General features: G+C 59.5%; 1 protein-coding gene across 5 annotated transcripts in view; it reads left to right on the top strand.

Annotated features, from left to right (window-relative positions):
• The first annotated feature begins 4,855 nt into the window (after positions 1-4,855).
• Positions 4,856-19,892, top strand: part of DLG3 (discs large MAGUK scaffold protein 3) — a 69,620-nt gene continuing 54,583 nt past the window's right edge. For 2 of the 5 annotated variants that reach the window (XM_051969140.1, XM_051969139.1), the window contains exons 1-10: positions 4,857-5,535; positions 8,218-8,271; positions 8,653-8,703; positions 9,329-9,453; positions 9,852-10,021; positions 10,356-10,492; positions 11,020-11,164; positions 11,411-11,570; positions 14,829-14,985; positions 15,193-15,295. In XM_051969140.1, the coding sequence (XP_051825100.1) occupies positions 5,179-5,535; positions 8,218-8,271; positions 8,653-8,703; positions 9,329-9,453; positions 9,852-10,021; positions 10,356-10,492; positions 11,020-11,164; positions 11,411-11,570; positions 14,829-14,985; positions 15,193-15,295 (1,459 nt within the window). In that variant the 5' untranslated portion in view covers positions 4,857-5,178. Of the gene's footprint in view, positions 5,536-8,217; positions 8,272-8,652; positions 8,704-9,328; positions 9,454-9,851; positions 10,022-10,355; positions 10,493-11,019; positions 11,165-11,410; positions 11,571-14,828; positions 14,986-15,192; positions 15,296-15,743; positions 15,856-19,892 lie in introns of those variants that run through there. The other 3 variants (XM_051969138.1, XM_051969142.1, XM_051969143.1) reach the window with 3 other exon arrangements.

Below are 19,892 nucleotides of genomic sequence, written 5' to 3'. Positions count from 1 at the left end.
AAGAGGGGAAAGGGTTCATTTAAGGTTTTCCTGCCTGGGTCCTCTCCCTCCAAATCCTCCACTTCCAAATTTTCCCCAGCCTCTCCCAGAACTCGGAGCTTTCAAAAACTACCCGGCCAAGAGCAGGGGCATGGGGAGCCAGAATGTTGAGAGAGGGGCACGTCGTCCGGGCCGGCCGCCTTAATTTTCCTTTCCTATGGCAGTCTTGGCCAAGAGGGGAAGGGTGCTGGGGGGGAGAGGGGGGGAGGCGGCTGAGAGGCGGCTATTGGGCAGCACCACTGTTCCCGGTTCCTCCCCTGCCCCGTGGGGATGCCCTCCGAAGCCCTGGTACCCACAATGCTGTATCTTCGGCGGAGGGCATCTGCGTGTGTCCACGGCAACAGGATGTGGGGATTACAGCACAAGCTGCCTCTTGATTGGCGGGGGCGAGTTTGAATTTGCTCAAGAGGCTCCGAGCTCCTACAACCCCTCCTCTCTTCCTCTCTCCTCCCTCCCTCTCTCCCTCAGAGAAATAAATCAGCAATGGAGGGAAGCCACCGAATGTTTGTACTCCTCCCAAGGAGTAGCCTTTCCTGGAGCCGGAGAGATGTGTTGCATGGGAGGGACCGGGCAGGTCCCAGTCTCGGGAGGGCTCATTTGGGGCTCTCTCTCTCCTTTTTTTTTTTTTAAACCCAGTCTTTCCCATAAATCTGTCTGTCTCACCCCAGCTCCCAACCCTGAGCTAGTCCCCCAATGAAGCGCCCCTCCCCCTACCTCCCACCTCGGCTCCTTGTAGCTGGGAGGATTTCAGCCCCGCAGCCCCAGCCCCGAGCCCCAGGGAGGGCTGGCTCGCTGGGGTTCGAGTTTTCCTGCTCCATTATTTTTAGCTGCTGACTCACAACTCCTGGCATCCGGGGCTGGGGCTAGCGGGCTGGGCTGGGGGGCTATTAATAGAGCAGTTGCCGAGCTCCAACCCAGTTCAGTTTCAGGGCCACGTGAAACTGGGTTCCGGCTCCATCTCGTGCCCTTTGGGGATATTAGGGACCCAGACAGTGGCCATGACAGCTACTCCGCCCCAGAAGCCCCGAAGAGAAATGCCCTTGGGGACCCCTCCAGGAGCAGCTCCTGCCCAGCACCCCAAAGGCCTGGCGGGTTTAGAATTGGGGTTCCCCGCAGGGTGAGGGACCGGGAAGAAATCTGTTCCTGGGCCCACAGCCTTCTACTCCTAAGAGAAAAGACTGGCTGCTCCCTCCTTTGAAGGTCCCCATGGGGAGTGATCCTGGGACCCGTGGCCAGGGAGGAAGATGCTGGAGCCCCACGACCAAGAGACTAGACAGAGAAGCTGTAGATCAGCCTCCTCAGCTGAAATGGGGGGGGGGGGAGAACTAGCAGGTTTTCAGCACCTCAGTTCAATCCAACGAGCACATATTCTAGGCTGTGCAGTAGAGATAAGGTCTGCGGGGAAACGCCCTCCCCCAGCCACGGTTTACTGGGGGGCGCAACATGACAATACAAATAAGGTAGGGAGAGAAGGCCCCAAAGGCTTGAGGAGAGGCTTTCCACAAAGGGGGGCGCCGGAGGTTCTCCCCAGAGGAAGAGGACGGCCTGGGCAGAGGCAGGAGATTGTGTGAAGAACAGTGAGAAGACCAGTTTGGCTAAACCCCGCCAGAAGGGGGCGTGGGGGGTGCAGCAAGGCTCTACCATCAGACCCATCTCAGGAAGGCTTTTTAATGCTAATGTGGGCCGTGTGCACTTTCTCCTAGAGGCAATAATAGGGAACCACCGACACTCCCGTGGGTCTGGGTAGGGACCGAGCTGAGTTTTAGGAAACCGTGGGAACAATAGAGGGGAGAGACCGGAAGCAGGGAACGCAGTCAGGGGCTACTGAGATGGTCCGGGCACAAGGTGCTGGGGATGGGGAGGGACTGGCCAGGATCTGACAGGGGCTCAACAGGGACAGTGAGGAAGTGGGCGGAGCCGGCGCCCCCGGGGTGGTGAGCCCCCCCAGCGCCTGCTGTCTTTCTGCTCTCAGCCCTTCTTCCCTCTGCTTCCTACCCCGGATAAACCGGCAAGAGCCATTTTTTTCTTGCTCAAGCCCCAGACCGCGCGCTGCTACAGCAGGCACCCCCGTCTCCGTGGGGAGGTCTCCAGGGCATCTCCGGCCGGTTCGCCCGGATGCCCAGCGGGCACCGAGCTGCCCACCCCTCCACCTCCAGTCATTTCCGTGGCCTTCTTGGCCACGAGGCTGTCCCCCCGAGGACGGCAGAAGTGGGAAGTTGCAGGGGAACGCCGAGTGGGATCGGGCTCCGTCAGCGGCTCCATGTTTCCAGGGCCAGAGCTCCGGTCTCGGGCGGGAGCCGAGCCGGGAACTCGAGGCAACAGTCAGCAGATGGGGGCAGCGTCAACACCCACTCACCTCCCCTGCTGGAGACCTCGGCTCCCAACATGGCTGGGGAAGGGAGGGGGTGGGAACATCCCACTGCACCCCCCCTTAAGCGCCGACTCAGGCCTTGCTGTTGCTTAGCAACAAACCGACCACCTGCAGGTGTGCGGGGTTGCTCTTAACCTTGGCAGGGGGGCTAGCTCTCGGGAGCCGGAGTGGCGGCCCCCTTCTTCTGGGTGGAGCCAGAGTCGCCAGCATGGAGACAGACCCCCCACCTCAGGGATAGGCCTGCTTCGTTCTCCAGAGTGGGAAAGTGAGGCTGCGAGTGGGGAGGAGCATTGATGGCAGTGAGGGGACCAAAACCCAGATTTCCTGCCAGACTCCAGCCCGGGGACGGGGGTGCGAGAGCATCCTGGTCCCCAGAACCTGGCGGAGGGGGAAGGGCGCGAAGCCCTCAAGCCCCATGGGCCAGGCTGGGAAACCCAGGGTCCCACCGCTGGCCAATTCGGTGTGTCAGGGTGGGCTTTAGTCATTGCTGGGGCCAGGAAAGGATCTCCCCCCCCCTTCATCCCCTTCTCTGCTGGGTCCAGGCTGAGCTCTCTGACCAGAGCCCCAGGGATGAGGCCTCAATTAGGCAAGACCTTCTCAGTCTCACCTATTTGTTCCTTACATTTTAAGAGACTCCCCAGAGACACTAACAGCTCCCCCTTTGTCCCTTCAGGATCGGGGAGGGTGGAGGCAGAGAGGGGCCCCATCCCTGGGCAGCCCTAGGGTCCGAGAAAGGGGTCTGATGCTCCAAGCTGGGAATGTTGGCTGAGCGCCCGTCAGTGACTTTGTGAATGGCCCCCGAGCCATGGCCACGGGTTTAGCCATTCATAGCCGAGTCTGGGGTTTCCCAAGGGATCTGCTGGGGAACCTCGGGCACTACTTCCCAGATCTGCTGGAGTTCCCCTACAGGTCTCAAAGAACATGGAGCAGCCCCTCGGAAGGCTTCCTCCTCAGGGAGGTTGTTTCCATGGCCCAGAGACATCTGAGGGCCTTTAGATGGCCCACAAAACCCTCCCTGGAACATTAGTTCCCTCTCCCCTTAGAAACAGGGGCCTACTTCTAGTAAAGTAAGAAGCTAGAGAGTTCCAGGCTAGCAGGAAGTGGAGGACCTCTCTTTCTTCCCCTATTCCTGGGAGACCATGGGAAAGAGTCCAAAAACACTTGGACTTGGGGGTTGGAGTTGGGGTCAGGGTCAGGGTCATTGGAGGAGTCAGCAGTCCACGTTCCTTTGGCCTTCCACCTCTCCCTAGGTCCAAATCAAAGCTCCTCCTCCGAGCCCTTTTCCAACCTTCGAAGTCCTTGGCCCTTCTCATTCCTAGCTCTCCCTCCCCATTCCCCAAGGTTGTGCCTCAGTTACAGAAGCCCTCCCATGCCCAATTAGCTTTCCCCTTCATGCTTTTCCCCTCTTCAGCTCTGTTTTCTCTGTGATCCCAGAGCTTAAAAGAGCTGGGACCGAGCCACAGCACCTGCCAGCAGGGATATTGCTCTTGGGGGGGGGGTGGTCTTAGTGACCTTACTCATTGGAGCCCAGAAATCTGTTGCTTGGATTTGTCTGCTAGCTCGGGGGAGCTCAATCTACCGGCTTTAGAATCTTCCCCACAGCCCTCATGTCCCCCTGGAAAGGGGGCTGTTGACACCCCAGGACAGACCCGTAGGCTGTGGGGGTGACTCTGCTGGGCAGCTCCCTGTCAAATTTGAGGTGTTAGTTGACTGGGGCTCCCTTCCCAGCTTGGCTCAAGTCCAAGTCCCGTAGCCCCGGCTTTCCCGGCCTCGGAGAGGCTGGGAGGCCAAGAAGATGCACTAGACGGTGAGGGTGGGTGAGAACAAAAAGCAGGAGGCAGTGGTGGTCTGGACGGGTTGGACAGAAGTCGGGGGTGAGCCTGATCGTAGGAGGGTCTTGAAGGGAGCTGACTGGTACTGGGGGGGAGAACGGACGGTGGGACGATGGGTGGGCAGGGAGTGGCAGACGAATATATCTTCCCATCTGGAGGACCTCACCCCCACCCCCCATCTCCCCAGGCCCCTGGGTCTCATCTCCATCCTCAGGTGCCTCATCCCCATGGCGAGCACCAGAGTTGCCAAGCTTCTCGTGGCTCCATCCTCAAGAAGAGTAGGCAAAGACCCTGCCGACTTTGGGGGGGGCCACAAAGGGCTAGAAGCCTGAGGCTGAACCAGTTCTGGGGTCTGGCTCTCCGCCCCGATCCTTCTTCCAAGAGCACTGTCCCCCAAGATTTCGGGAGCTGGGTTGAGATAGTGAGGGGGGAGGGGGCTCCCAAGCAGGGGAGGGGGAGGGGGCAGGCAGCGCCGGTTGCCTCGGTCCCTTTAAGGAGCTGCTGTTTAGCATTCCTGCTGCTGCTGCTGCCTCTGCCCGAATCTGCGCGCTGATTGGCTGAGAGCAACTGCTCTGGGAGCCAGGGAGAGATGCTCTTGATTCCACTCGGCTCCATCCTGGGGACCAGAGCAGGCGCGGTCCTCTCAGGAGCCAGCCTTCCCTTCCTCCTGGTCCCTCCCCCTAGCCACCTCTGGGCCTGGGCCCAGGAGCCACCACAGGCGACACGGAGCCACCGGTGCTGGAGGGGGAGCCGTGGGGTCGGGGCAGCGTTGGGGCAGAGGCCCCGGGACGTCCGCCCGGCCCCAGGCCCCGCTCAGCCCGAGCTCCCCCCCGGGTTCCCCCTCCTGCCTGGCCGGAGCCCTGTGATTGTGCCCGGGAGCCCGGTGGGGTAGAAGTGGCCGGAGGCTGGGGGGGCCGAGCGGCGGGGGCAAGTGCCATGCACAAACACCACCACTGCTGCAAGTGCCCGGAGTGCTACGAGGTGACACGCCTGGCTGCTCTCAGGCGCCTCGAACCACCTGGCTATGGGGATTGGCAGGTGCCTGACCCCTATGGAGGAGGGGGCGGCAACGGGGGCAGCGGGGGCTATGGGGGCTACAGCTCCCAGACCTTGCCTTCCCAGGCAGGGGCCGCCCCCACCCCTCGAACCAAAGCCAAACTCATCCCCACAGGCCGGGACGTGGGGCCTGTGACCCCTAAACCTGGCCCGGGCAAGAGCACCCCCAAACTGAATGGCAGTGGCCCCGGCTGGTGGCCCGAGTGCACCTGCACCAATCGGGACTGGTATGAACAGGTATGGACTGGGGGAGAGGGGAGCTGTGGAGGGGGTGGTGCTCGGGAAATTGGAGGGTTGGGGGACTGAAGATGGCAGTGTGAGGGAACTGAAGCTTCAGAGAAGATATCAATGCAGCTGGGGAGAAGGGAGTGAGTGTGTGTGTGTGTGTGTGTGTGTGTGTGTGTGCGTGCGTGTGTGTGGCCATTTGGGGAGAATTTCAGGGGACTGATGTGTGAGGGTGCACCCCATAAGGGTGAATTTCCCTGAGTTTGGGTGTCAGATTTTTGCCTCTGTGTATATGTATGTTGGGGGGGGCGCCTCTCCAGGGGAGAAGGAGGATTGAGGGTTTCTCATGTGTGTATGTGTGGGAGAAAGGCGATTCTATGGGTTTCCATGTGCCTGTGTGCACGTCTGTAGCTAGATGCCTGTGAGCTCCCTCTGCACAGGTCTCTTTGTGTGTGTGTGTGTGTGTGTGTGTGTGTGTGTGTGTGTGTGTGTGTGAGCGTGTGTGGGTGTGTGGGTGTCTTTCTGCATGATATGCTTCTAAGGGCTCTTACGGCTCAATGTATGTATCTGCTGGCATGTGGCCGTGCGTGTGAGTGTGAGTGCGTGTGAGTGTGTGTGTGAGCAAGTGTGAGCGAGTGTGTGTGGTGTCTGCCCGCTGTGAGCAGTTCCATGGGCAGGGGAGGGACGAGAGGTAGCCGACACCTCAGAGGCTCAGGGGGGCCGCCCGCTCAGTAGCGATGCCCCGTTGCCTGGCCCGGCGGAGGTGGGCAGATGGAGCGATTCTATTGTCCGAGATGTTCCGGTGGGCCTCCTCGCCGGCTCCTTTGTCTCCGGCACGTCAGCTCGGTCTGGGGAGTAGGGGGTGGGGGAAGGACAAGGGCAACCACGGTGGGGGGGGGCAAGCAGGGCCAGCTCCTTCTTCGGGTCCCCCAACGGCACGGTGTCTAGTGGAAGGCAAGATGCCCCGGTGTGGAGGACTGCCCCAGTGTGCTACGTCCCTTCCTTGGCTACCTCCAGATGGGTCGCAGCTGAGTCTCCCCCTGCCCCTGCCTCTGTACCGCTTGCCAGCTCCCTGGGTGCTGGGCACAACCCCGGCTTCTACCCCCAGCCCAGCACCAGCTTAGAAAATGGAAGGAGCATGTGTGTGAGGCAGCAAAATGGAGTCTGGACCGGCGGAACCAGGGCCCTGGCATGCCACGCATGGTGGGAGGAAGGGGGTGGACGTCCACGTCTGCCCACGGCTCGGGGTCGGGGCCCTCCCGAGAAGCCGGGAGGGGGACCTTGAGGTGGGGTGAGGTGGCAGCTGAAGGCTCCCCAGCTCCCGCCCGTCGGCTGTTGCAGCCAACGTCTGGGGCTCTCCGTTCCCCAGGAAGGACGGGAGGCTGGGGAGGGAGGCTGGCCAGCTCTCTTGCTCCCCAGCCTCCTCCGTCCAACCTCCAGCCTCCTCTTTGTACCTCTGGCTCTCTGTCCTCCCCACTTAACCCTCCTGGTCCCATCAGCCCTGAGCCCCTCCCCCCATGCCATGCCATGCTTGGAAGCTGGAGCGGGCTTAGGGAGGGAAGCAGAACCTGCCTGGGAGCATCCTGGCCAGGGATGGGGGGCCAGGGGGAGCTCTGGATCCCCCCCAACCCCCGCCCACACATGTAGCCCGAAGCTCAGTTATGTAGAGAGATAGGGGGAGGGCCGAGGCCGGGGCCAGGTTAAGCTGCCCGAGACTCAGCAGGACATGTGTGTGCACACATGTGCTCAGCCCCACGTATGTCTGGCCGCCTGTCCCTCCGGCCCTGAGGGCGGGCAGTGTGGCTGGGGCTGGAGAGGCCAGAAGCAACCGCTTCTCCACTGCCCACGGGTGCCAGGCCAAGGGGGGAGCTGGGAAAGAGCTGGGAGCCACCCGGGGCGGCATGGCCAGCTGCTGCGATCCCCTTTTCCATCCCCACTTAGGCAGAACAGAGGACGAGGGCGCCAGGGCGGGGGGGGGGGGCATCCCCCCTCCCTCCTCCCCCTTCCACCACCCCCTCTGATTTCCTTGGTGATCAGTCTCCTCTCCACCCTGCTGCTTCAAGGGATGCCGGGTTTTCTTGGGCTGATCCCAAGTGTGAGGGATGTGGGGACCCGGGGAAAAGGCTGGGAGGAGGCACGGAGGCGAGTGCCGGCACTGGCGGGGGAGGGGAGCCGGCTGTCGGTCTACCCGGGATGTGCTCCCATGGGAGAGATGGCCATGTGTGTGATCACGGCCAGGGGGGTCCGGGTGTCAGGGGCCATCCCCCAGAGGCCAGGCTGCCTTTTTGTTCTTTGGGGAGTTACCAGTAGCCCCTGAGGCTGCTCCACCCACAGCGGGGCTGGAGCTCAATTAGCAACAGTGCAGTGTGGCCCCGGCTTGTCCGACGTAGGGGACGTGAGCCCCGGCCTGCCCTCCTGTGGGCCCCAGCCCTTTCTAGGGAGCAGAGCCAGGGATCTGAGCTCAGGCACCAGGAAGCAGGCTACAGTGCGGTTGGACTGGGGGCCCGGGCCCCTTCTATTCATCGTGGGGGAGGGGATGGGCAGTGGTTTCTGACATGGATGGTTCTGGTAGAGAAGGGCCTATGAGCCAGTTCCCAGCCTTGGAGGGTCAGGGCCAGGTGGCTGGGGGGGGAGAGGAAGCAAAGAGGAAAGGACCCATTCCCTTCTCCCATGGTGCCCTGTCTCTGCCCTCAGGCTAGCCCTGCACCCATCTTGGTGAATGCAGAGACCTTGGAGCCCAGTCTCTCGGTGAGTGTGCCCCTCTGATCTGAGTTGGGGTCGCTGCTCTGGCCAAGCTGTCCTGGTCCTGAGAGGGTTGGAAGTGTGTGAGTGTGTGAGTGTGTGTGTGTGTGTGTGTGTGTGTGTGTGTGTGTGTGTGAGTGTGTGAGTGTGTGTGTGTGTATGAGTGTGTTTCTTGAAGCAGAGGACGGAGTGAATTAAGTTGCCATTCAGTTCCATCATTCCCAAGAGTCTCTCTCCTCAACCCACCCCCCCACCCATCTGTAGATTTAGGCTCCTCTGCTCTGGGGAGGGGAGGGGAGGTGGGAGGTTGGGAAGGCAGGATGATGGGTGGGTGGGAGGAGGGGAGAATAGGAAGGCACTTGAGGAACTGTCTGTGTCTCTCCCCAGGTAAATGGCAGTGATGGGATGTTCAAATACGAGGAGATTGTGTTGGAACGGGTAAGTGCATTCTGGGAACACAGAGGTAGGGGCAGCAGCTGAGACTCACAAGGAGAAGGCGATCCTTAAGAAGAAAGGGGGTTCAGGCCACATCTGTGCTAAAGGCTATTGCTAAAAGGGCTGCAGTATAACAAACCCCTGGGGAAATTGAGATCCCCTGTTATGGTCCCACAGCACGAGCCACAGAGGCCTGGGGGCTCAGAAACCCGAGCTCCAAGGTGACTTCTGTAAGCAGCCCAAAGTTTCCGTTCACTGTCCCCACTCTCATCTCCTCCCCTCACCTCCCCCAGGGAAGGCTCAGAGCCCTCTTCTTTCTTCACACCGGGTCCAGGAATCCCACCTGCAGGCCGAATGTCCCCGGCACCCTCCTCGTGCCGGCCCCCCAGATCTGGCCTACTGGCCGAGAGCCCACAAGACCGAGGTGTTTGCATAGTGTATCTTTATAAGTGACATAGCCACACGTGGACATCCCAAGTCCCTCGCACCACCCATTTGTCCCCACTCCCGCTCCTACCTTTCTGACCACCAGGAGACCTGGTCCCAAGAAGGAGGGAAGGGGAAGCTCAGGGATCCTGTTGTTCATCCCCTCCCTGAGTAGTTCCTTCTTTCTCCCTAACCCCCCCAGGGGAACTCGGGCCTGGGATTTAGCATCGCAGGGGGGATTGACAACCCGCACATCCCTGAAGACCCAGGCATCTTCATCACCAAGATCATCCCCGGCGGGGCAGCTGCCATGGATGGGAGGCTGGGGTGAGCTGGCGGGGGGGGGAGATGTTTAGGGCTGGTTTTCTCCCCATTCGGCCCACCTTGTACTGCCTGCCCCTGTCCCCTACCCCAAGGCAGGCTGGCAGGCTGGCAGGGTCCTAAGCAACTGCACTGCCACAGCCCTTGCAGATAGGAGCTAGCCCCGATCCCAGGACCGAGTTGGGGATCCCAGGACTGAGTTAGGCCCCAGCCCTCCAGCTTCATCTACTTGTGTGACTTGGGACAAATTGCTCCCCTTCAGAGTTGTAGCTTCCTCAGCTATAGAGGGGGAATAACAGGTGCCCCATGGCAAGGCCCGGAGAGTGGCCAGGCAGACAGGGCTGTAGCCGGGGAAAAGGGGAGGACCCAGTGGGTGATGACGTGTCCCATGGGGGGCTCTGCAGGGTGAACGACTGCGTGCTGAGGGTGAATGAGGTGGACGTGTCTGAGGTTGTCCACAGCCGGGCTGTGGAGGCCCTCAAGGAGGCTGGCCCTGTCGTGCGCCTGGTGGTGAGGAGGAGGCAGCCACCGCCTGAGACTGTGGTGGAGGTCAACCTGCTTAAGGGACCCAAAGGTGTGCTGACCCCCGTGGGCCTCTCCCCCCCCCCCAAGCTTATTCACCTGGATGGGCAGGGGGGGGGCTGGCACACAAGGGGAGGGGGAGGGCCTGGCCTCTGCAGGGTAGGGAGCCCAAGGAGGGGTGGCTCCTCTAAGAGGAGAGTCTCCCTGGGATCAAATCACTGGCTTCAGTAAGGTGGGACTCTAGTCTGGCAGACTCAGCTTTCATTCCCCTAATGTTCTGACTGGGGATACATGTGAGGAGCAGGGGTGGCCACCAATCAGATCTCTGCCTCTCTTCTCCCCCACCCTCACTTGCCACCTCCCCTGGCCCTGTTCTCTTGCTCCAGGCTTGGGCTTTAGCATCGCAGGGGGGATTGGGAACCAGCACATCCCTGGAGACAACAGTATTTACATCACAAAAATCATTGAGGGAGGTGCTGCCCAGAAGGATGGACGACTACAGATTGGGGACCGGCTGCTGGCGGTGAGACCCTGGGGAGGGGTGGTTATGATGGGCCTCTCTAATGGGGGACGGATCCTGGATACTGGAAAGTCTTGGAGAGAACTCTCCCCATCCAAAAATTTTATCAGGTGTGGTTTGTAATTTTATTTTTTGGGGGGAAGACTCATGGTCCAGGGGCCCTAGCTCCATTTGAGCTGTAATTCTTATTTGAGAAGTGGGTGTGTTTTTTTGGTGGGGGGTGAAGTCCAGGGGCCCCGGCTCCATTTGTAATTCTTAGTCGGGAGGTGGGTTCCACCTCAGGCTCGACTTCCACTTAGATCACAGGATAATAGTAGATTTGGAGCCAGAAGAAACCAAGGCCCCAGCATTCCAACATCCCTGGTTCCTAAGCTCAAGTCCCACCTTCTAGAAACCACTCCCAGTGACTGGGTCCCAGGGAGACTCTCCTCTTGGAGGAGTCTCCCACTCCTTCAGGCCCCCTACCCCGCAGAGGCCGGGCTCCCCCTTCTCCCACTGCGTGCCAGCCCTCCCTCCCTCTGCCCACCCAGGTGAACAACACCAACCTGCAAGACGTGCGGCATGAGGAAGCCGTGGCGTCCCTGAAAAATACATCTGACATGGTCTATCTGAAGGTGGCCAAACCAGGCAGCGTGCATCTCAACGACATGTATGCGCCGCCTGACTACGCCAGCAGTACGTACCCACCCGGCCCTCAGCCCTAACTGCCAGCCTTTAGCCTCATCCTAAGTAATGGGTTTCCCTTTCTTTGGAGGCTAGACTTTGGCCACAGAGCAATGAGATGGGCGGATCAGGCCTTTGAATAGTGCTGGGTCTTGGGGTGGGGGTGTGGAGAAAGCTGGGGGATACTCAGGCTGAGGGGGGTGGGAGGGTTAGGGAGAAAGGCAGTCCCTGACTCTTTTCTCCCTTCCCCTACTCCAGCTTTCTCTGCCTTGGCTGACAACCACATAAGCCATAATTCCAGCCTGGGCTACCTAGGGGCTGGGGAGAGCAAGGTCAGCTATCCTGCTCCTTCCCAGGTTCCCCCGGCCCGCTACTCCCCCATCCCTCGGCACATGTTGGGTGAGGAGGACTTCACCAGGTAAGAACTCTGGGACTCATCCTGCCCTTGGTGTGTTGGAGGTGCTGCAGAGGCTAGGATGGCAGAGTGTCAGTGGGAGCCAGCCCCCCACTGGGTCACCCGCTTGTAGAGCAGAGACAAAGTGGAGGTGGGCCCTTCCCTTCCCCTGGCCCTCTTCTCCCTGTTCTTCCCTTCTCCATGTTCTTTCTTTCCTGGCTCTGGCCCTCACTCTGATCTTAGAGCCCCAGGCCCATTCCTCTTCTCTTTGCCTTCCAAGTTCAGTCCCCTTTGTCTGCCCTTTCACCCCTTTAGCTCCTGGCATTCCCAGGGACTTTATTCTCCCTTGCAGCCTTCTTTTCCTCCTTCCCTTTCCCCCTTCCCAGCTAGCTCCCCTCCTTTCTCTCTCTTTCTCCTGTTTCCTCCCCCCGGTCCCTTGTCTTTCCCTTTTCTCTCCTCGGTAGAAAGAGTGTTGGATTTGGAGTTGAAGGCCCAGTCCAGCTCCTTGGTAACTGGGTGCCTTTGGGCAAGTTCCCACCCTGTGAGCCTCAGCTTCCTTTTCTGCCAAATCAGGGGATGCCCTAGATCAGTGGTCCTCAAAGTGTAGTCCAAAGAATTGTTGGGGTCTCTGAAACCCTTTCAGAGGGTCTACAAATTCAAACTCATTTTTTATTTCTAATATAGTAAATAGCTATAAATAGAACCCATGGGAACAAAAACTCTTTGAACGGATCCTCGATAGTTTTTTTAAAAACATGAAGACACCGAGAACAAAAGTTTGAGAACCACTGCCCTAGATAGTCTCAGAGGGCGCTTCCAGCCCCGCCAAGCCTGGGACCGGGTGGCCTGTTTCCTCCCTTCCCATCCACCCTTCAAGGAGACAGTCTCTAGTGGCTAGGAAGAAGTGACTCGCAGGGGGTGCTTTGGTGTGAGCTGGAATTGGAGGTGGGGTGGGGGAGGAGCTCAGCAGGGGGGCAAAAGATGGGGAGAGGACTTCTCCCCATGTTGTCGTCTGGGAACGGTCCGCAAATCACCAAAGGGCTAGCTTTGTTGTCCATTAGGGTTAGGTCTCACAGGCGCCTTAGGCCGGTTGTGGCCCTCCTTCATTGAATGCTCAGGTCGGGGCGCAAGGGGCGGCCTCCCGCCCCCACCCCTCCTGGAGGTGGAATGTGGGTTCTTGATGTCTGTGGTATTCCTGCCTCCATTCCCCATATGGGGTCTCGAGTCCTATGGCATTCTCTCCCCCCACCTGAAGGGGGCACTGCCTGAGCCCTTCCCCCACCCCTTCCAGCGTGGAACGATTGGCTCAAGAGCGCATGCTCAGTCAACGGTCGGGAGTGGCGCTTGCGCACTCGCAAGGGCCCAAGGGGCAACCGCGAGCTCGAAGCCTAGTGGCAGGGCTTTTCAGGTCCCGTCTGTGGTCAGGGCCAGGTGTCGAGGACCGAAGCCGCTGTGAGAGGAGCCCCACGAGGCTGACCCCAGCTACGTCTGGGAGCCTTGGGGGAGCTTCTCCACGGCGGCTGGAACTCGCCGTCCCGGCCGGAAGGGGAAGGAGGATGAGGAAGAGGAGAAGAAGGAGAAAGAAGAAGCGAAGGAGGAGGAGGATGAGGAAGAGAGACGACCAGGAGCCACTGGACAAGGAGCACGAAGAGGAGGAAGCAGAAGAAGAGGACGAAGAGGAGGAGGAGGAGCTGGAGCCCCCCATCAGGGAGGAAGAAGAGGAAGAAGAGGAGGTAGAGGAGGAGGAAGAGGAGAACCAGTTAGAGGAGGAGGAGGAAGTGGAAGAAGAGGAGGAAGAGGAAGAGGAGGAAGAGGAGGAAGAGTGGGGGCGGTTGCTGTTCTAGAAGCGGAGAGGCCGGCGTGGCAGCTGCGGCAGTGGCAGCGGACCAATCAAAAGAGGATCCTGAGGGTGTGGTGGAAGGGAAGGGGGGGGAGGGGGGGAGGACTAGAAAGAGGACTAGGAGGGCCGGGAGAAGGACGACGACGACGACAGCGCCAACAGCCCCGGCGACAGCGAGGAAGACGACCGAGACCATGACTACGACCACCACCACCGCCGCGACCACGCCTGTGACCACCACCGCATCAACCGCCATGACCACGACTACCACACGGACCACAACGACCGCCACACGGACTACGATGACCACGACCACACCCATGACTACCACACAGACCATAATGACCGCCATGATGACGAAGATGACCATTGCCTGGCCGCTGCCGCAGCCAATGCCAACGCCAACTTTCCCGAAGATGATGACTCCGACGAGACACTGTGAGAGCGCGAGTAGGGGCCCGGCCCAGGGCCTGGGGGAGGCCCCACCAGAGCCTGGGCTGGTTTTTTGGCCCTGCTCCTCCAGAGCCCAGTCTCTCTGGGTATGGCCCCCGAGAGCCCTCAGGCCCGAAGAGGATGCCAGGTAGGAGCCATGATGGCTGCCCTGACTGTGAGGAGAACCTTTCCTCACTTATCCCCTTCCCTCCCCTACTCGGCGGCCTAGGCCACGAGCTTCTCCACAGCCCGGGCACTGGCCGTGTTTAAGGGCCTCACTCGGCCCCAGTGCTTGGAGTTTGGGGGATACTGTAGGCAGAGAAGGAGCAGCTCCTGGGCTCGGGGTTGAATGGGAGATTTATTGTTTATTTATACCGACCTCCCGCCCATGGGAAAGAGAACTGGGGCCCCGTGGCCTGCTTCGCGTTGAGCTTCCCAAAGCGTTGGTGAGTTTGGAGCCCCCCTCTCCCCCCAGATTAGAGCATTCCTCCTGGAGGAGTCCCAACCCTTCCCCTTCTTTCTTTTCTGGCTTCCCACCTAAGACAACAGGTAGTAGACAAACGGGAGCTCTGATGTGAAGGAGCCCGGGTCAGAGTTTCAGATGGGAGAGAAGCTTAGAAAGCCGTTGTTTCCACCCCTACAAGGCTCTGGTTGCTTGGGCTGGGCTGGGCTGCTGGGTATCAGTTCATTAGCACATCTGCTGATAGAAAAACTTGTGTGGGTGCTAGCATCTTCCCTGCTTCCACAAGCTAATACCCCAATTTCAACACCTTTGCCCTTTCCCACCCCCAACCCCCTCCTGGGCACTCCTCTGTGCGGGAGATGTGGCGACAGGGGCTTTCTGGGGAGAGGATCCTAATGGAGCGGCTCTTCTCCTAAAAAACCCCTTTAGCCTCTGGCAGCGTTTGGGGGGACGCCGAATAGGCTTCGGAGGGCAGATGCCTGCCTGAAGCCTCCCCCCCTTAGTTCCCTGGACACTTGAGGCTGATCCCTGTGTTCCTTCCCACCAGGGAGCCTCGGAAGATCGTTTTGCACAAAGGCTCCACAGGCCTGGGCTTCAACATTGTAGGTGGAGAAGACGGAGAGGGCATTTTTGTGTCCTTCATCCTGGCTGGAGGCCCGGCTGACCTGAGTGGGGAGCTGCGCCGAGGAGACCGAATTCTCTCTGTGAGTGGCCAGGGGAAGGATGGGCCTGTTGTGGGATGGGGGTGGGTGCGGGCCAATCTTTAATTGTAAAGGGGGGAGGGGGTGGGAGGGCGCCCCGGGGCTTCTGCACCTTAGGTCGGGGGAGCGCAGGTGGACCCGCGCCGTCCTCCTGTTCCCTGACCTCGGGGCCGCGGGGAGGATGGGCTCATGGCTGCTCTTTCCGAACAGGTGAATGGGGTGAACCTGAGGAACGCCACCCATGAGCAAGCGGCCGCGGCGCTGAAGCGGGCCGGCCAGTCTGTCACCATCGTGGCCCAGTACAGACCGGAAGGTAGGAGACCGAAGCCGCCCCCTGCGCTTGGCATTTGGGTCGCCGCTGCCGCAGGGGGCCTGAGGTGGGGGAGGAGGGAGGCGAGGCGCCGAGGGAGGGAGTTAGTGCTCCCTGTCTGCGGGGGGCACGTGGGGCCAGGCCACGCCCTTCCCTTGGAAGTGGCCTTTGAGCGTACTTCAGCGTTCGGGACTCTCGCGCTCTCTTTGTGTTCGCCCGGGGGGCGGGGCTGTTATGCAAATGAGGCAAGGGGCCGCCCGCGGCCCAGGTGCCCCTGAGGCTCACCTCGGGGCGGGGGTGGGGGGTGGGCCCGCGGGCGCCGATTGGCGGGGGCGGGGCGGCCCGGGGCGGAGTCCCGCCTCCTGACCCGTGGCGGGCGGGGTGGAGCGGGCCCAGCCCCGCCTTCTCGCGCTGCCGCCGCCGGCTCCTCCTCCCGCGGCTCCCCCTCCCGCGCTCCCCGCTTTGTGTCCCCGGCCTCCCGCGCGGGACGTACGGACGGAGACCCGGAGGGCTACCTAGAGCGACGGGCGCTTCCCCAGCTCGAGGCCCCGGGGCCCGCACAGGTGAGCTGGGGGTAAGGGTGGGGCGGGCCGAGAGAGCGAGACCTCAGTTTCCCCACAGCGCGTCCCTACCAGCGGCTTCTGCCGCTGCTGGGCCCCGGGCGCCTACCTCCGGCGGGCGCCGGGATCTCTCTTAACTCCGGGCCCTGCGGGAGGGAGAAGAAAAGATGGAGGGCACCCGGAGGGGTAGAAGGACCTGGGAGGGATGGGGCGTCGTGTGCTGCTCTGCACCCCCCAATTCTGGCGTGTGGCAGTTTCCAGCTCAGCAGCCTGTCTTCCCCCAAGTCCTCCACCCCCCCCCTCCCCCATGCCGGCTCGTGCCCGGCCCTAGCTTCCCCAGTCTGATGCTTAGGGTAAAGGGGGGAGGGCAGCTGTGACGCTGCCTTGGCCGCCCCCCACCACTTGTCTGGCCACCTTTGCCTTCGGAAGCCTCCTCGTTTTGTCTCGGGGCTGCTTCATGAAACTCCTTCCCTCCCGGATAGAGCCTGGGAGGGGAGGGCCCCGGAGGTTCCCCAGCCCTCGGGCTTGTCCTGGAGGAGCGGCGGGAGGGAGGGGGGAGGAGGCTCCTTGGGCTCTTAAGTTGCTTGTTGGAGGAGGGCTTGGCTCTCTCCCCGTGACTCCCAGTCGGAACGCACCTGGAAGGCCAAAAAGGAGGGTGGCCCTTCCCTACGTGGCTGCTGCCCTTAGCCCGCACCTCGCCTGATGGAGGGACACCCGGGCTGGGAGCTGGGGCTTTGTGTCTCTCGGTGTTGGGGTGGCCCCCGCCGCAGTGGGGGAGCGGGGGAGGGGGGGAACACCTGACTGGAGGGAAAGCTTTTTCATTGCCTTCTGCTGTGGAGGCCGGCCTCCTGATCTCTCCTAACAGGTGGTCATTAAGTCTATCAACGGTGCACCTTTGACAACCTGGGCAGCTGACACCCAAACGGTCTTTGGGTTCTGGGAAAGCAGCTATTTCCCAAAATGTGCTCTCTGGCGTTGGGTTCATAGGGACAGTTGGGCACTCTAGGCCTCTGCTGGTGGGCACTTGGAAAGCTGTTTTGTCCTTTTGAAGCCCAAGAGTCCCTTTGGCCTCCTCCCACTGGCTGTGCCGCCTCCCCTGGGGTAAATACTGTTGATTCTTCCTCAAATTGGTCTACATTCTGGTTAGGCCTTCATTGCCCTTCCTGTGAAGTGTTTGGGGTGCAGAGTAAGAGCTCAATGAGTGGGTCAGCCTCTTGGCTCCCTTACAGAGGTAGAGGCTGAGCCTCTGTGGAGGAAGGTTAGTTAAACAGCAGGCCCGCGTACATCCGGAAGACCAACAACTCCCAATTCCCACTGTGGCACGCACGGGAAGGGGATTTTGGAGGCAGGGCGTTGAGGGAGAAAGCTAACATGTCACAAAAAGTAGCAAAGAGCTGGGCCTCTCAAGAGAAAAACCCGGACAGGAACAATCCAAGTCTGCCTCTCAAAACATTGGCCAGCAGGGGATGGCATGAGGAAGCCACACCTAGGAAGCACCTCGGGCCATGGATCTGGGGGCAGTCCAGTTCTGGGGGCTGGGCTAGGCTATATGGAGGCCAAAAGGCTCTTAATATACAGCTCCCCTCCAGGGTCAGGCCAGTCTTCTGAGGTGGTCTGGCATCTCCACTACTAACTGGCTGGTGACCTTGGTTGAGGCCCTTCCCTATCTTAATGGGAGGGCTTTCTGCCGGGTGACCTCTGAAGTCCCAGCTGCCTCCATTTTCAGAGCCTCTGCTCTCCATGTGTGAGCTTACTCTTCCTCCAAGTAACTCATGCTCCAGCTAAATTGGATTCCTCTGTTCCCTGTGTAGGTCTTGGGGGCCTTTTCCCTGCAGACTGCCCCCTCCTTCCTTAGCCCCATTAAACATGGGCTCTAGTGTCACCTGCTCCTTGAAGTCCCCCCCCCCCCCCCCCCCGTTTGGCTCGAGATTTGGGCCTTCCAGTGCTCCTTGCCCTTCCTCTTTTTGTCCCACTCCCTGGGCATTATCCCCTCTAATTTGTTTTATTTGGTCATGGGTCCCCACGTCTCCCCCCCTCCACAATTGTAAGCCGTTTCTGCAGGTGACACGGGACTTTGTGGGGTTCCCAGCTCCCCTCCTTCTGAGCACTGGACAGATATTTCTGCAATGGAATCCTGGCAGGCAGGTCCCCAGCAAAGTGGACCCAGGTGTCCAGATTGCAGGCTTCGCAGCTCACTGAGGATTTCTGAGGTTCTCTTGGCTTTTGGGGTGCCAGCTTCCAGTAGGTCATGTTCTCTTTTGCTCCATCAGGCTTCTTTCCCCGAGGCTTTAGTTCATCTCCTTTTCTTTAGGGCAGCTGCCAACAAATTATTTTTTCCTTTTGTTTGATGCCTCCCCTGGGGCCCCAATATGGAAAAAAAATCCTTTCGCCAGTCCTTAGAATATAGCCCCAAGGGACTGACTCCCCCCCTCTCACCATGCTTTTTCATGGATGCTAATTTATTTTTTTAATCAAGGATTTTTGTTAATCCTTTCACAGAAGTTGTAAAGGCCAATTATTGTGGGTGTTTGCTAAGGAAATTAATACAAATAAGATCTCTTGGCAGAACAGCCAGCCATCTTGTCTCCTCGGCCCCCTGAGACTGTTTCTTAGGTGGCAGGAAAGAATTTTAGAAATGTAGATGAGGAAACTGAGACCCTGGGGGGGACTTGCCTAGTTCCTGCTTCCCCATGTCTCCAGGGTTCCAGATTTGTAGTGGCAGACTTCTGGAGCTCTTAGAGCCATCTTGCAGATCAGGAAGCTAAGGCCTGGGGAGGGGAGCCCCAGAAAGATCATAGAACATTAGAACTAAAACATGGGGGCTTCACTTTCTTCTCAGCGTATGCTCCTCTTGTCTTCTTTCTCCTCCTTTTCTAGTTGACGAAGCAGGCTGGGAGGGAAGGGGACTTGCTCAGGACCAGGCAGCTTTTTGAGGGGGCTGGATCATCTGCTCCCCAGAGACACATCCCTGAGCTGGATGCTTTCTTTCAGACCTGACCTTTTAGAGTAAGAGATGCCCATAGAAACACCACATAGATAACATCACACATACTCTATACATGTGAAGGCGTTAAAAAAAACAAAACCCCAAAAAACCCAAACAACAGAAAATGGGAAAGAATCCAAAAAAGAAAGTGAGGAACAATTGCCTGACTTCCTCTTCCTGGCAGGTAAGTCAGGTTTAAGAACAGAGGTGGTGCCAAGCTCTGTGGTGCCTGTGGCCACTGCTCAGGCAGCAAAGGGAGTGAGGAAGGAGGAAGTTCCAGAGGAGTGGGCTGAAGGGCAGTGATGGACCAGGGCCCAGCAGCCTGGGGGTCGTCCTCCAGCTTGGGTGAGGAGGCCTGGGCAGAGCCCGGCCTCCCCAGACAGTGGCCTCTCCTCTTTCTGTTGCAGTGGAATTCTTTTTCTGAATGAGGGGAGGCCATCATCTGAGAGGGAACGGCCTTCCTCTTACGGATGCCTTGGTTCTCGCTTGCTTTCAGCTTGCTCTTCCCTCAGTTTGGGTTTTTTACAACTATGGAGATTTTCTGGAAAGTTTGTGGCTCAGAATTCCAAGGCGAGTCCTAAATTGGTCACTTCAGTAAACCAGGAAGCGATCCTTTATGACTAGCACTCTGAACTGGGATGTAAAGTCCAGCTGGGTGGAGAGGGCTTGGGGCTGCTATTTACTTAAAAGCACCGGCTTCCCACCTCCTCCCATGATAGGAGAAGGAGCCCTTGCTCTCTTTAGGTTAGATCAGACGTTCCTAAATGGGGTCTACGGACTCATATTGGGGGGCAAGAACTTGGACGGGGAATGATTGCATCGTTTGTTTCATTGACGTCTACTTGATTTAGGGTTCCTTTAATCATTTAAAAACTTTATTCCGAGGAGGATTCTCTAAGTTCGCCTAGAGTGCCGGAGGGGTCCACGGCCCGAGTTTGACACTCTGTTAGGTGGAGGATGTAGCTGCTGCTGGCCCTTTGGCCCAAAGGAAGCTTTGGAAGCCTGTGTGAGAGGGGGTCATGGGGGTGGGTGGGTGGGTGAGGCTTCTCTGCCT

The sequence above is a fragment of the Antechinus flavipes genome, chromosome X (assembly GCF_016432865.1).
Source record: "Antechinus flavipes isolate AdamAnt ecotype Samford, QLD, Australia chromosome X, AdamAnt_v2, whole genome shotgun sequence".
Taxonomy (NCBI): domain Eukaryota; kingdom Metazoa; phylum Chordata; class Mammalia; order Dasyuromorphia; family Dasyuridae; genus Antechinus; species Antechinus flavipes.
This window is presented reverse-complemented; position numbering and strand designations above follow the sequence as displayed.